General features: G+C 37.3%; 1 protein-coding gene across 1 annotated transcript in view; it reads right to left on the minus strand.

The window, feature by feature from the left end:
* The window catches only part of AQR (aquarius intron-binding spliceosomal factor), an 84,158-nt gene extending 68,181 nt beyond the window's left edge, over positions 1-15,977 (minus strand). The window contains exons 1-5 of the mRNA XM_026480068.4: positions 15,718-15,977; positions 12,965-13,021; positions 9,953-9,993; positions 4,537-4,572; positions 1,468-1,588 (exon numbers count right to left, since the gene is read on the minus strand). Coding sequence (XP_026335853.2) covers positions 1,468-1,588; positions 4,537-4,572; positions 9,953-9,993; positions 12,965-13,021; positions 15,718-15,792 — 330 coding nt within the window. The 5' untranslated portion in view covers positions 15,793-15,977. The remainder of the gene's footprint in view (positions 1-1,467; positions 1,589-4,536; positions 4,573-9,952; positions 9,994-12,964; positions 13,022-15,717) is intronic.
* Between the last annotated feature and the right edge of the window lie 1,606 nt (positions 15,978-17,583).

A 17,583-nucleotide genomic window follows, 5' to 3' on the forward strand; every position in this document is an offset into this window, starting at 1 on the left:
TCAGAGAAGTGCTCCAAATGTGTGTTCTACACTAGTTGTTTTCATTTATTTCTCTACAGGCTTCCACCCCCAGGACACCCCTGAGGCTGTTAGGGCTGTCAAGTCCAATGGACTCTTCCAACCCCCTATTCCTTTTCAACATGCCGAGGGCTCCTCTTCTTTTGCTGTGTACACAGCAGTATTCTAGGGTTCTAACTTCATTCTTTTTTTCCTCCTCCCTTGACTTCAACAACATATGCTAATAATTCCAAATACACATCCTCAGTCGATTACTCTCATTAACTCTACATCGCAGGATTCCTCTGCCTACTAGATAAGTTCATCTAGATATTCAAAAGGCAATTTAAACTCAGTAAGTCCAAAAATCAATTCAACAATTTTATACCCTCCTTAGCACTTGTCACCCCTCTATTATTACCTGTCTTGGTAAAGGGCAGTATCATCTCTTACACTCAGTTGCCCAAGCCTGGAAAGTTATTGAAAATAACATCCTTCCCTAATATTAATTATTCCACTATGAAATCCAGTCAATTCTACTTTCCAAATCTGTATGTATCCTCTTCTCTTCATCCGTATTTCTCTACTTCAAGTCCTAATCACCAAAATGGTCTTTATAAATGCGAAATGATCGTGTCATTCTTTAGCTCAAAAAATCTTCCCTCTCCCTTCCTACAGTAGCTTGAAGCAACTTCAAGAAATCCCCAGGATCCTTCAATAATACACAAGGCCCACAGTTTACTCTGGGCTCTAATCTGCCCAAAGATGGCTCTTACTTAGTGAATATTCAAGAGAAGTGCCCATGCTTTTATCTTAAAGAGTTTAATACCTCCTCAATTTAGAGACCATTGCCATAAAAAGATGACAAATACCCATGCCTTTTCTTCATTTAAAAAAGCTGATGAGCTGACCATTTTATGCAAGAAAACCTAGATTTTGGACTCTACTGACCAAGCCTCTATTACACTAGCACAAAGGGAAAATGTCAGTCTACTTGATATTTCAAAAACGGAAAGCAGATCCTAAATTGGGGATAAAGAGAAAATTGAAATTACAATGTAAATATCTGTCTTGACTTTGGCAACATTACTTTATGTATGGAAAACTACAAATATATATTCCCTGTTGTGAAAAAAGACATTGGAAAATATTATCTCATTTGAGCATTATTTGTGCTAATATAAACTTCACTTCAATCTGATGAGAAGTCTTTATAATCCATGCCATTCTTCAAGCCCAAAATAGAAAAATAATTTCACTTTCAGAATTTTTCAATTCATCGTAAATTAGTTCGAACAAAGTACTGAAATCAAAAAAAGAATAGTATTCTTCATATATCCATTTTCTTCTCAACCCTTACTTTATTATTGGGCAAAGTTCTGTTCTAAAAGCATTATTTATTATTAGTCAAAAGTTCTACTTTTTAATGGCTTAAAGTGAGCACAGGATGAAGTAATTTAAATCTGTTACCTCCCATGCAGGGACATTTTCTCTGAATTTCTCATTCACCATACAGCAGATTGACATTAAATAGGCCTTGCTGGACACCTCTGGAGAATAATTCATCCAGAGGTAATTTTCAAGATACTGGCTGTGAAGAGTGAAAAAGCACAGAATATTTTATTAGTTACCACCACTCACTATGTCACTTACCTGGAAAAGCATGATTATCTACAACTTTCTGAAAACTTCTTACAAACTATGTAACTTGAAAATCCTTCACAAATTTATCTGTAATCTAGGTCACTGCTATCTGCTACCAATTTATTTATCATGATTGCAGCTTTGGAGAATGAGAGTTTGTACTTTCAAGGTAGGAAGACAGCAAAGATTACTAACTTCTAATTATCACCATCAGAACACTGGATATTCCTTATCTAAAAGTATTTCTGAAGTAAAAACCCAAAATGATATAATGGGCAATTTCAGCAGATGAATGTATCTGAGACATTAATACTACCCTCATATGAGGACCAAATGACTTCCAGAAACCAAGAAAGAGACTTAATAAAAAGAAGCATTTTCATACTTAATTTACTAGGTATTCAACATAAGTCAGTTTTCAAGGTAACCGGCAGTTTCCTTTCAAGACACCACAATTCTTATTTTAAGACTGTGGTGAAAATATTCCTTAATAAATTTAAGTATTTCTGATTTCTACAACATAACTTAGCTATTTTTTATCATTTAACATCAATTACCATACTCGGGTTAAAATACTCTTGAGCACCAATTAAAAGAAAAGCAAGATGTTTTGTTCCTACTTTAAATCACTCCACATGCATGTTGCAATCACTCACATACATGTCTGCAGACCTATGTAAAAACCCACATAGTTAAGTGGTTTAGATTCTGCTGTAGCACTGTAATTTTTCTACTTCCTTTTATGCTCACATCAGTATTTCCATAGGTCTATCTTTAGCAATACTTACATTATTTAGAAGAACCTAGGAAACTGGGTAAGTGGAATTTTACTTAAAATGATGGTCAAAAGGCTCCAAGTAAGACACTTAAGTGCTCTTTCAGAAAAATAAAATGGCCAAAGCTTCATTTCATTCCTTTCTTACAAGTTTAAATTCCTTTTTCCTGAATTATACCCTCAGAACTTCTCTCAGCAAGTCTGTTGGTATTATTCTAGCTGTCTGAAATTTATTTCATGACAGGTTAGCTGGTTATATAATTCTTTCTGGATTGTTAGTGATTTTTTTTGTATTGGTCTCATTCTATTACATTCTCTATTACTACAATTGAGAAATCTACAATTAATCTATGCATTCTTCTTTGAGTAATGTCTTTTTTATCCTTCAGCAGATAAGATCTTCATTCCATCTCTGTCAGTCTTCAGTTGCTCTATTCAGAATTATTTTACTTCCTGAATCTAAAAGACTCATGTTTCAACTGTAGAATATTCTTAACCACCATCTCTTCTAAATTGCTACTCCCTCATTCTCGCTAAATCTCTTTTGAAATTCTTATTGGATTTTCTAATTTTCACGTCTGTATCTCTGAATTTCCTTTTATATCATTCAGCTCTATTTCTCTTTGCTATTATCTAATTAGTTTTCTATATTCTAGTTCACTAACCCCTCTTCAGTTCTGTCTAATGCACCTCAGGCCTATGTTGTTTTATTGTACTTTGCTTTATTCAGTTTTGCAGATGTTGGATTTTTCACAAATTGAAGGTCTATGGCAATGCTGCATTGACCAAGTCTATTAGCACCATTTCTTCCCAACAGTATTTGCTGTGTGTCTGTCACATTTTGGTAATAAGAATTACCAAAGAATCTGGCAATAAGAATATTTCAAACTTTTTGATTATTATTATATTTGTTATGGTAATCCATGATTAGTGATCACGGCTTACTGAAAGCTCAGATGATGGTTAGCATTTTTTAGCAATAAGGTATTTTTAAATTAAGGTATATAGATTTTTTTTTAGACATAATGCTGTTGCACACTTAATGGACTACAATATAGTATAAATATAACTTTTATATACACTCGGAAACCAAAAAATACATGTGACTTGCTTTATTGCAGTGGTCTGGAACTAAACCTGCAATATCTCCCAGGTGCCTGTATTTAATTTTAAATTTCAATAATTTTTATTTGTTTTCCCCAAATCTATTCATTTTTAGTGTCTTGTTCCATGTTCACACGATTTCTTCTTTTATACTCATAGTAACTTTAAACATAATGATTTGATAGTGTATATCAATTATTTAATTACCTAAGGTCCTGGGTGGGTGGAGTGGGGATCTAATTCTGTTCTTTGTTATTTCTTTTTTTTTTTTTTTTTTTTTTTTTTAAGATTTTATTTATTTATGTGACAGAGAGACAGCCAGCGAGAGAGGGAACACAGCAGGGGGAGTGGGAGAGGAAGAAGCAGGCTCCCAGCGGAGGAGCCTGATGTGGGACTCGATCCCGGATCGCCAGGATCACGCCCTGAGCCGAAGGCAGACGCTTTAACGACTGCGCTACCCAGGCGCCCCTGTTCTTTGTTATTTCAATGGACTTTTGCTTCTGGTTGATTATTATCCTAACATGCTTTGTAATTAGGGAATATGAACTCACCTTTACCAGGATTCTACAGGAATTTTTCTGCAATGCAACTGGAATACATATCTTCCCAGAATATCCTTATGTTTGTTTCTGCTGGATGCCTCAGAGATATCACTGGCTTGTCACAGTTTTTAATAGTAATGTTTTATCTTGGGTGTTAAACTCCAAACCCATTCTTAACATTTTCAGATGAGGAACTGAGACTATGAGAGTAGATGATTTGCTCAAGATGATACAGGTAGGTGGGTAGGGGGATGGGTGACATGGGGGATGGGGATTTAGGAGTACACTTATCAAGATGAGCACTGAGTGATGTATGGAGTTGCTGAATCACTATACTGCACCTGAACCTAATGTAACACCGTACATTAACTACACTAGAAGTAAAAAAACATGATACAGGTATCTCTATGGTATACAGACAATACAGATCTGACACCATCTTTAACTTCATCAAAGTAAAGCCTTTTAACTCACCTAAATTCCAAGAGCATTATCTTTCTGATGGCAAACCTGAAGTATAAAAATAATAAAAATGTTTAAACAGAAAATATAAGTATTTCAGAGTCATTAATGCAGATGCATTTTGGAATCTTGTTTTAATATTGACCCACATATCAGAATCATATTTTAATATGCATTGAAGAAAGCTAATTTTGCTTTTATACTTTTTCTTTGTATTTTGTCAGGGTAGTTTATTTTATTTTTAAAAACTAAGAAAAGTTACTTAAGTGAAATCTTATCCTACCCATATTAACAAACACAATTAGCACCATGACATACTGAGATATAACACATAGGTTAATAAGGCAAATAATTTTAATGAGAACACAAATGTTCATCATTTCATATTATTGGATCACAATTGCCAAAGGGTAGCCTATCTTAATTTCTTGAGCACTGACCAACATTCTTTCATTTAATATTCAAAAGGAAACATTCTGAAGTCATGCCCTCCTGAAAGCACAAGGGACACATGTATCTCTATCATAAACACTGGAATCAGACTTTTCACAGGTTTCGTAAGTCTTGACCTAAAGCTACAATATGACAAAATTGTGAAAGGAATAGTAGACATCTCTCCTTACTAGACTGTCTTTTTTACATACAAGGACTTTGTTTTATAAAAATAAATAATGCTGTAGCTACCAGGTATCTCTCCAAAGGCAGGTTCAAATGTCCATTCATTCAGTTTTATCATTTTGCATATTGGAAATAAAGCAGTCAGACCAGAACACTGCCACTAGATAACAGCCTCCTGCTTTGAAAATTAAAAATGTAGGCATTATGAATTTATAATACCCCAAGAGACCATTATCCTGTCAAAATACTATTCCACTGATTTCTGATCTCTTCAGTAGTTTCACTAAGCAAGCAGTGTCAGAGATCTTTAGTGAGAACAGAATGTAGGTTTTTACTGTGCAAAAGCACAAAGATATAACACTGACAAGGTACTGGCTTCTACAGCCAGCCAACCACTGAGTGGATATAACATCCTGTGTGTCAGACACACTGTCTCCAGCTGCAGACATGTTGGGGAACAGAATTCACTCAGTGCTCACAATGCACTCAAGGGCTTGCTTAATTTCTTCAGCCACAAAAAGTACCTCATGATGAAAGAAAGAAAAAAATACCAGCTCATGAGATAGAAGATAGTATTCCGGGGGTGCCCAGGTGGCTCAGCTGGTTGAGCATCTGACTCTTGGTTTCAGCTCAGGTCATAATCTCAGGGTCCTGGGATGGAGCCCTGTGTTTGGCTCTGCACTATGCGTGAAGCCTGCTTAAAATTCTCTCTTTCCATCTCCCTCTGCCCCTCCCCTGCCCTCTTGCTCTCTCTCTCCCTAAAAAAAAAAAAAAAATAATAAATTAATTAATTAATTTTAAAAAAGAGGATTGTATTTTGGTCATGACTCAGCGTTACTCTCACATCTTTTAAATATTCTGGGACCCAGCTTCCTCATATTCAAAGTGGAAAAGTGGCCAATTTATATTTGGATGACTGAACAAAAGAAAAGTCAAGATAGGTCAAGATAAAGCAAAAACACTCAATTTCTCTTCTAGCAGTCTTGGTGGTATTCATTAAATTTGGAGTTTTATTCTGCCAATAAGCTTTGCTGCTATAATGCCACTGCATCTTCTCTTGGGAAATAATTGTGTGAAAACATGAGGTCTGGAGTTGTGGCAGTCCTCTTGCAGCCACACAGGGAAAGCCAAAAAAAAAAAAAAAAAAAAAAAGGAAAAAAAATCGTGAAAAGGCTGACAAAGGCCCTCACATTAACTTCTGAACTACCCATTTCCAGATTTACTGGAAAGAAGATGATTAAAAAAACAAGTAATAGTGAATAAAAGAAGCCAGCCACAAAAGAGTATACACAATGTGATTCCATTTATTTAAAGTTTAAAAATAAGCAAAACTATAGTGTTCATGCTTCCACACTTATATCTTAAAATGTTAAAGCAAAGGGCCATGCAAGGGCTTCTGGGATTCCAACAAATTTTGGCTTTTATTACCCTGGTGGTGGTTATGAATGATAATAATTTAGAAGGCTAAACATGTCTGTTTTATGCCCTTTTCTGTGTTATGTTTCACAGTAAAGGGGTTTAAACATTTTTTTAAGTTTTTAAAATTTATTTAAGTAATCTCTACATGCCATGTGGGTCTCAAACTCATGACCATGAGATCAAGAGTTGCATGCTCTTCTGACTAAGCCAGCTAGGCATTCTGGGGTTTAAACATTTCAAATAAAAACAAATATAAACACTGGCAAAGTAAACTACACTATAATTCACTCTTATTTGCTGCATAAAAACCCCTTAGATGGATTCCTAACAGAATTAATAGTCACACCAAAGTGTGCTGGTTAAGGGAGTTCTAAAGGGCCATGGACCCTGCACTACTTAAGAAGAGAGTATTGGATAAGGGTCAAAGAACGAGGATTTAATACCCAGCTCTTCCTCCAACTACTGGGAAACATTTTGGGCTACTTAACCTCTCTGTACTGTAGTTTCCTCATCAATAAAACGAGGATAGTACTATCACACGGTTGTTGTGATGAAAAATGAGCTACTATATAAGCAACATGCTTAGTACAGAATCTAACATAGAAAGCACTCAACAAATAACAATTATGATTATTTTTAAGATGTTAAAATCAAACAGATAAAAATATTAAGATACGCTGGCCAAATTTGATAGTGGTAAGGATACCTAATATGAATCAATTGTGTAACAGACCACACATTGCATGGCTGACTGGGTGATATGGTATTTTACTACTTTTGAGATCTTAAAAGTTATCATTTATACCATAAGAATATTAAGAACTGATTAATTTCCCAGATTCCTCCTACAGAAATAGGGTTGATATGCAAAAAATGTGTATTACAGGACCCTTAATGTATACTAAGAGTACCTTATAGCTATAAACTGCCTATTTTTTTTTTTTTTAAAGATTTTATTTATTTGACAGAGAGAGCACCAGCGAGAGAGGGAACACAAGCAGGGGGAGTGGGAGAGGAAGAAGCAGGCTCCCAGCGGAGAAGCCTGATGCGGGGCTTGATCCCAGAACGCTGGGATCACACCCTGAGCCAAAGGCAGACACTTAACAACTGAGCCACCCAGGCGCCCCTACACTGCGTATTTTGATAGCCTACAAACAAGTTAATAAATCTTACATCAAGCCATTCCCCCATAATGAAGATGCTCCCAGCACATAATGCAGCAAGACAGCTTCCTCAGGCACTAGTCTAAAAAATGGTCATTTAAAAATGTAAACACACATTATTTACCTTAGGGGATGGGAATTCAAGAGTACACTTACGATGAAAACATACATATACATTACAGTTTATGTATTACAGAAGTGCACTTAACTTTCTGAACTTTGAAATGTGAGGGCAGAATGTAGTCAGTTTACTTTTATTTAAGTATTCAAATGTGTACAGGTGAGAAAATGACTATTAAGAGTGCTATGATAAATCCTAGTGAGCCTGGCCAGCAAGAGTTACTTCCTTCACAATTAAAACCAATGTAGCCAAGTATGTACTTTGAAAAATCACTGGCAGCTTTTGGTTATTAGTTACATAAAAATTATCTTTAAGGAAGAAATATTAATAGCTAAGGTTTAAATGAAACAAACAAAACCACAAACAATTACTTTCCACTGGAGTAAAAACCTGCTCTGAAGAGACAGAAAACTAGCTGTGAAGGCTCAAGATAATTTTCAGATTGGTATTCTCTTAGTATGTAAGAAAAAAGAATCCTAGAACTCACGCACCCACTCGTCTTAACTTTTATTAGGCAATCTCATTCATACCCATTCCCAGACCAACAAGTCATACGTTATATATGCTCAAATATCCTTTTTCAGAGGATTTTTCCCTGATCATTCAATCTGAAATGGACCTTGTCATTGTCTATCTAGACTAGAACTAGAACATAAGCTCAGTGAGTAGAGACTTTATCTACCATGTTCACTGTTGTACCTTAGCATTGAAATGGTGGTTTAAACAAAGTAGGCTCAACCCTATCCTCTTTTCTGAGCTCTGTGCTGATACCAAATGCTTATTCTACATCTCGATCTGCAGGGCTCTTTAGTACATAGAATTCAACATTTCCAAAAGTGGACTAATGATCTATGCCCAACTCCACCCCTAACGACAATAGCAGAAATCAGTAATGGAACCACTACTTACCCGGCAACCTAAGCCAAAAATGTAGAGGAGTCACCTTTGATTCTCCCCTTTCCCTCAACCACCACATCCAACCACCTACCATCTTGTCATTTCTATCTCAAGCTGGCACACCTCTTTATCTCAGTCTTCCAAGCTAGTTCAAGCCATCACTATAGTGAACATAACTACTACAATACTCACCTAATTTCTTATTTCTTACGCCTCCAAATTCCCTTTTTAAAATGTCACCATCACGCTTACATGCTTAATTGGCTTCTCATTATTCTTCAGATAAGAAACAAAATCCTTAGCATGGCCTTTGGTCCTGCCTCCTTTTACACGCTCACAAATCAATCATTAAAGCCTCTCATTTTGATGCTGCCACGGATTTGCTTTCATAACGTTTAGTAAAATTAACCTTCTGGGACTCAAACACATGAAAAATAACAAATCTGAGATTTTGTAAGTTTTTTTACCTTCATAATCTAAATGTTTTCATTTCATATTAAAACATTTAGTTAATTGTTCTTTTAAGATACTCACTAGGCATATATGCTTACAGGTGCAGATATAGAAATATGCCCAAAATACGTCAAAAAAAAAAAAAGATGAGATGGAATGATGTGTAGACTATAAACTTTCTGTATTAAAAAAAAAACTGGGGGGGGACTGGATACATATGTACATAAATAAACTGAGGGTTAAGGGATAGGGAAGATTTCTCAAAAGTTATCCCCTTCTGTACATTGTTCAAAAACAATTTCTATATCTATTTTTATTATTTTACATATATTCTATACATTGTATATAAAATATATTTTATTATTTTGTATAAAGTGTTATGTATGTTTTACTTTCATAATTTTTAAATAATCTTTCTGAAAGACTTATCAAAAAATAAAAAAAAATAAGAAAATAAGTATCAGTGAAATTGAAATAAAATCTTTATGTTTATTCTCCCTCACATTTCTTCAAAAACAAAATAAACCTGATGGGATTTAATTCCTCTAAACTAAGCCAAAAATTAGAAAGCAAAAAAATAATTTATGGTTCTTCAGCAGCTAGATATAAAAGTTTTTCTGGCCATCGTCTCCCTGATGACCAAATCAAAAAGAAATAAAGAAGTTCCAAGTTACGATCACATTTAGTTGAGAAGTGCAAAAGAGATCCAACTCGGTCCCACTTCATCCCTATGTATGAAAATTAAACTCATTCTTACCTCGATTTGACAATTTCTTTTTCATATATATCTTCAATGACCTGTTACCAAAAATATTAAAACATTTACTATCTCAAACAGCATTTTTTTAGATCCTAAATTGATAGTTTCCAGTTACTGAGATTACACAAAATAAGCTGGTTTAGGATAGATATAATAGAAGACAAATAGTAAAATATATCTACATAAAAAGATTCCTAGAAACAATCGCTAAAATGATGTATTCAAGGTGGCACTGTCATGCAATGGAGAGTGCACTGGACTTCTAAAGTGATATATTTATAATACTTCTAGGAAAAATAAAAATTCACAAATTAGAATATTTTTAAAACTTAACGTTAAGGTATATGCTATCAGACTCCATCTAAGAACAATATACTTTCAAAAGCCAGACAGACAGTAAATTAGAAGTACGAGGACATAACAGAAGCAAATTATATCCTGTTTTCCAAATACATGTGATAAAGCCTCAGAATTTCAATTCTTTTGGGTTAGGGAGGCCAGGATGGTGTGATACTTCAGAATTCAGCGCTGGTGTTACAAACCTGGTTCAAACCACCTACTTCATTGCAGACAGCTGGAACCCTTGTCTAGGACAGCTCTAAGGCTCACCTTCCCAATCCACAAAAAGGATCTACTAATACAAAGTATTCCACCAGTTGCTATGGATAAGATACCACATGTAAAGAATTTAGTGCAAATCCTGGCATATCGTAAGTCTTTTTTTTTTTTTTAAGATTTTATTTTTAAATAATCCCTATGCCCAACGTAGGGCTCAAACTTACAACCCCAAGATAAAAGAGTTGCATGCTTTATCAACTGAGCCAGCCAAGTGTCCCCGTGAGTCTTTAATAATAGTTACCAGCAGAAGTCATAGCAGTGCTAGTGGCTAGTGACAACAGCAGTTAAAAAAAAAATTCCTACTGTAAAATTATAAAGTACTTTAATACGGTATCATATTTTATGTAGCTACAAGTCTTTTAACTGCTCAAAGTAGATTTGTCAAGTAAATGTGGGTGATTATTTTATTTTTAAAGATTTTATTTATTTATTTGAAAGCGAGAGAGAGTACAAGCAGGGAGCTAGCAGACTGCCCGCTGAGCATAGAGCCTAAAGGGCTTGATCCCAGGACCCTAAGATCATGACCTGAGCTGAAGTCAGACGCTTAACCAACTGAGCCACCCAGGTACCCCAAGACTTGTTCAGTTTAAATAAAATTTCTGTTATTGCTTCTCTTTTTATCAAAATTCGAATTAAATAATAAAATGAAGTGCATAATCTTCAAATACCAACCTATAATAAAGTTCTTCTAAACAGGCATACATGGCTTCATCCAGAATTATAATGATCTGGATATAACCTCTGAAAATCTTTTTTTTTTTTTTTAAAGATGTTATTTATTTATTTGACAGAGAAAGACAGCGAGAGAGGGAACACAAGCAAGGGGAGTGTGAGAGGGAGAAGCAGGCTTCCCGCTGAGCAGGGAGCCTGATGCGGGGCTCGATCCCAGGACCCTGGGATCATGACCCGAGCCGAAGGCAGACGCTTAATGGCTGAGCCACCCAGGCGCCCATAATCTCTGAAAATCTTAATCTAATTAGGTTCAACTCGATCTAGTAGTGTCTTAATATATTCTTGTTATTAATGAAATGACCCTAGGAACCTCAAGACCCAACATATACAAACACATACAAATAGCATCTAAGAAGATAAAGCAACTCTACTGGTAATTAGAGTAATTAATGTATGCCTTATTAATGAATATCCTCCTGATGAATAAAAGGGATTGCTGGCAAAACAAAAATATATTTACAAATGAAACATTTAAGCTCAAGTGATATAAGAAATTTTGGGTTAAGTTCAGTTTTACCAAGTGTGCCTAAAGCAGTCTGCCGCCCCTGCTTATACATGCGCATGCTTTCTCCCTCTCTCAAATAAATAAATGAAATTTTTTTTTCAAAAAAAAGTTATACATGGGTTTTTGACTGCATGGAGGATCAGCAGTTCACTTGTTCAAGGGTCAGCTAATAAAAACACACTTTAATCATAAAGAAGAGAAAATATATTTACAGTACTATTCTGCATTTATTAAAAAAATCTGTATAAATGGACCCATGCAGTTCAAGCTTGTGTTGTTCAAGGGTCAACTATAGTTGTGAAATGGCATGCAATATGTCATCTCTATTTTATTTTAAGATCTCTCTTTAAGGAACTATTTCAATGAGAATTAATCCCACATTTAGGAATTTTTGTTTTCATTTATTCTAAATTGCTCTACCTGAACCATAAATACCTTCCCTAACTGAAATATTACTGGTCTTTGGTCATCTAATCCTCTACCCTAAACGAATCCCACTTCTTCCACCATTCTTACAAATGTTTATCTCAGCTCATCAACCTAAAAATAAGAAACAATAGATTCTACCCTAAATGAACTGTCAAAAAATTGTACAGAAATTTCTGTGTATTTACAAAAATTTTCATTACACAGTCATTATAATTCAAATTTAAAACAAACCAAGAATCTACAACAGGAAAAAAGTTATATACACGATTTAAAAAAATATATAACACAACACAGACTATGGACTCTGGGAAACAAACTGAGGGCTTTAGAGGGGAGGGGGTGGGGGAATGGGATAGGCCGGTGATGGGTATTAAGGGGGGCACATATTACATGGAGCACTGGGTGTTATATGCAAATAATGAATCATGGAACACTACATCAAAAACTAAGGATGTACTGTATGGTGACTAACATAACATAATAAAAAATTATTATTAAAGAAAAAAAATTTAACACAACAAAATGCTAGTGGAGGTTATCTCTGGGTAGTGATTTTTATTTTCTAATGTGTAACTTCTGTAGTTTCCAAATTTTCTAACATGAATAATTGTCAGTCTGATAATTAGAAAACTGTAATTTGAACTTAAAAAAAATCATAGAATGCTTTTGCTGAATTAGCTCTTAAAAAAGAAACAATTTTATTGTTGTAAACCAAAAATACTTACCTTTATATCAAAAGGTGATTTTTTCTTGATATGAGGAGCCCAGTATTTACACGCTAACTGCAAAAGTAAACAGTATAAATAATAAGTCACAGGTTCATATCATTGTCGAGCTAGAAGACTGAGATCATATAGTAACAAGCTGTTTCCTAACAGGGCACTAGAGGCATTGGGAAGACAAAGTAATTCCACCTTCTAAGAGGACTATATGGGCATGCAGGCCAGTTACCATCCTTGGGTCAACAAATACCAAATCTATATTCAAGCCCAAATCTTGCTCAGGTACTCTAGACTCACATATTCAACTGCCTTCGCAATATTTTCAACTGAATGTCTACTAGGCATCTCACATTTAACAAAGCCCAAACAGAACTCCTGATACCCCCCACTAAACGCTCTCCTTTCCTATCTCAGTAAATGTCCAAACCATTCACCTAGTTGTTCAAGCTATGCCCGATTTGTCTTTTCCTCCATCCTTCCCCAATTTTTTTTTTAAGATTTTATTTATTTATTCGACAGAGACAGAGACAGCCAGCGAGAGAGGGAACACAAGCAGGGGGAGTGGGAGAGGAAGAAGCAGGCTCATAGCGGAGGAGCCTGATGTGGGGCTCGATCCCATAACACCGGGATCACGCCCTGAGCCTAAGGCAGACGCTTAACTGCTGAGCCACCCAGGCGCCCCCCATTCTTCCCCAATTAATCAGCATCAAGTCCTGCTGCCTCTACCTTCAGAATATACCAGTCTACCCTAATCTTTATTTTTTTTAAAAAAGATCTTATTGATTTATTTGACAGAGCACAAGCAGTGGGGGCAGCAGAGGGAGAAGGAGAAGCAGGCTCTTCACTGCGTAGGGAGCCCGATGTGGGGCTCGATCCCAGGAGCCTGAGGTCATGACCTGAGCCGAAGGCAGATGTCTAACCGACTAAGTCACCCAGGCGCCCCTACCCTAATCTTATTAGTAGAGGCCACCATCATCTCTTACCAGGAGTAACTGGTAACCCTATTACTACTTTTGCTCTTTCACTCCCATCCAGTTCCCACATATTAGCCAGAAGATTCTTTCTAAAATAGCATTTCCTGGATTGCAAATAAAATCTACTTCACCGAGAATGAAATCCAAACTTCTTATCTTGGCCTTCAAAACTGTATATGATCTGATCCCTACATACTCTCTGTCTTCATCTCATACCATTCTCTCTCTTATGTTTTTATCCTGGCCTTCTTTATATTCACACCATAAAGCATTTACACTTGCTATTCCCTGGATTCTTTCCCTGCTCTCCCCAAAACTGGCTCCTTTTTTTGCATTCAGGTCTTAGCTCAAATGTCACCTCAGAGAGAACTTTCCTGACTGCCTCTCATACACCCTAACCCAGTCACTGTCATAACACCCTGTTTCATTTTCCTGACAGTACTCATCTTTGTTTGAAACTATACTGTTAATCCGTCTGACTCATCTCTAAAAATCTAAGCTCCGTGAATGAAGGAAACTAGCAAATGGCTCTAACCACAAAAACACAGGTATATGGGAAAAGGAAGATCTAACCTAGTATAATAGTTTAAGTTGTCAGGAAGGCTTCTCCAAAGTAATGTAGCTGGATGACAATGAATTAACCGTATAAAGGAAAGTGGGAAAAAATGAGGACTCTGAGCAGAAGGCACAATGTTGAAAGACCAGGAGGTGAAAGACAGTGACAAATTTAAGTAAATGCAGGTCAGTATGGCTAAAGCAGAGTTACAAAGAGAGAAGAAAGTGGATATAAGCACAGGCCAGATTATATAATACTTTGAAGGATCCTGGTCATTATCCTTTGAGAAATGAGAACTGTTTAAAGATTTTAAGAAGGTAAGTAATATGATCGGATTTTCATTTGTGTAAAATCACTGGCAGCAATATGCAGAATGAGCTGAAGGAGAGCAAGAGGAACCACAAGACAGTTTAGGATGCCTAGGTCCAGAGAGTAAACAAGGGCAACCTGGCTTCGTGTACAGAGAAGCAGACAGATTTGAAAGATATTTAGAATGTAAATATGCAGTGGTTAAGAGAAAGGGGGGCTCAAAATGACCCTGAGGCTTCTGCCTTGGCAAATCTGAGACAGAGGCCACAGAAGAAAGAAGCAGATGGGATACTAACTTCGGCAGGGAGCTACTTGCACTCTTAACCAATACCCAAAGCAGCGTTTGAGGATCAGGTATGTTGTTGAGGGCTACAGGACTGTGTTTCCCATTCACAGCCAACCACGGCTCACAATGCAACACAGTAAACAGGTTCTAAAGGAACGCTCTCGGATAACACGACCTCTCTCTTCATAGATGCATCTACTTGGAGCAGGCGTCTTGTCAGACTCTCGTCACTTCACTCAAAAGCCTAGGTCACTCTACGGCTAAGAAAACTCTACCCCTCCCTCTCTGTTAGGCATCATCTCTGCTACGAAACCTTGCCGGTCTCAGATAGGCTGGGGTGCTGTTTCTTCTGTGAATCCATCGCTTCCGCGACAGACTCCAAAATAGAAAAGCTCGCTTAGTAGCTTTGTTTTTGTCTACCTTCCTTGGAACCTGTACTCCGTAGGGCAAGGCGGCCTCTTTCACTGGTATCCGCGGCACCTAACACAGTGGCCGACATAGAGCAGATACTCAGTTAAAAACCTGAGCGAATGAACTGACGAACGAATGCCTCCTGGGTGCTCCCAGTCCCAAAGAAAATCCTCCCCCCGCCTCCTCCTTCCACACACACACCAGACTCGGCCAAGCTCACCTGGGTGACGAACTCCGCGTTAATCTGGGACACCGTAGGAGCCACGATTTTCTTGGGCTGAGCAGGGGCCGCCATGGCAGCACTCTCACTTCGCTCCAGTGGAAAGGAAAGGTCCGCTCAGCAGCGGTGAACCCGATGCGCTTCCCCTAACAGGCAGCTGCGCGAAGCAGGAGCCCGCGGGCCGGGATAACCTCAGCCTTCACAGACTCAGAGGAGCGCGTACATCAGCCCGTACATTTCCCCGGAAGCGGAACGGAACAGGGCCGGAAGTTCGTGCAGGCGTTGGGTCTGAGCTGCAGAAGGCGAGGGCTTCGGCCTCCTCCGCATGCGCCCCCTAGCGGGCATCCGAGAGAACGCACCCGCCGTCCGGATCGGGTCTCCATGACTGGGCAGGTAGGTGGTGGTGGGTGAGGAGTTGTCGGGTTGGGGGAGACTTGGCGGTTCTCTTATCCCTAAAAAAAGCAGTAGTGAAAAAAACATAGGCTGGGTATGAGGGGCTCGGTTTTTTATGTTTTTAACAGATTCGTGGAGGTATAGGTTGATATACAATGAACTACATGCACGTATTTTGGAGTGTAAAGTTTGATCCGTTTTCAGCCACACATCGGTGAAACCACCATCAAAATCAGGATAATAAGCATATTCAACAGCCCTAAAAGTTTCCTCATGCCTTTTGCAATCCATCCCTATTGCCATACTAGGGAAAAAAAGGGCTACCTGGTAAAAAGGAGCTGACAGGTTAGTGAGTGAAGACGCAATGGAGAAAGTCGGTGTAAAATGCATTTCAGCATAAAAGACAAAAAGATAGTAACAGTAACCAGAAAAACAGGCAAAATTCAAGTTGCTTGTCCCAACTGTTATTTCTTTTTACACTAGGTGCAGTGGAATCTTTTTTTTTTTTTTTTTTTTTTTGCCTATCCTCCCTTCTCTCCAAACACCAAATTTGACCTAACGGCGAACCTGCATAAATGCAAATTCTTGGGTCCAACACCAGACATGAGAGAAACTCTGGGATGTGACTTAGCTATCTATGCTTTTAACAAACCGTCTATGATTCCGCGGAACACTAAAGTTTGAAAAACAATGATCAACAGTGACAATTAATAGAGTTATGAACAAAAGGCAGTGGGAGCACAAGGGATGGATCATTTGGGTAAATCTAAAAGGCTTCCAGAGGATTTAAGTTCAAACTCAAAGAACGAATAGAAATTTGCCAGGGGAGATACAAAATATTGCATGTTCCATATTCCTTTAATAATACCATTGTGCCACTTTTCTTTTTTCTCTTAGTGCTAACAGAACTCCAGCAGCTAACCCTGAAATTTAAGTCCTTCAAGATAGGAATTAAATGTTCTTTCCCTGCTACTAAAAAGCAGATATTCTGTATCATCAAACAGCCCTTGAGGCACTGGGCTGGCTCAGTAGGTGGAGCCTGAACTCTTGATCTCACAGCCATGAGTTCAAGCCCCCACGTCCAGTGTATAGATTACTAAAAAACAAACAACAGTCCTTGCAAATGTTACTTCTGACAAAAAATTCTTGTATGTTACCCCGACTTCAAACATTGTTGCTCTATCTTAAAACTGGAGTTCTGATTGGTTATCTAACATAACATGGAAACTGAAACATTTTGGGGCTTCCTGGCTGACTCAGTCAGTAGAACACATGACTCTTGGTCTCAGGGTTGTGCGTTGAAGCCCCATGTTGGGATAGAGATTACGTTAAAAAAATAAATAAGTAAAAAACTTCATCATTTTTTAAAAAAAGTTTTCTGCAAGCCAGTTTTAAATACTGGTTTTTTCCCCGTAATCACAGAAAACCAAATAAAATCTGGCTTAACTAAATTTCTTCTTTGAACAGAGTGTG

This window comes from Ursus arctos, unplaced genomic scaffold, assembly GCF_023065955.2.
Source record: "Ursus arctos isolate Adak ecotype North America unplaced genomic scaffold, UrsArc2.0 scaffold_36, whole genome shotgun sequence".
Lineage (NCBI taxonomy): Eukaryota > Metazoa > Chordata > Mammalia > Carnivora > Ursidae > Ursus > Ursus arctos.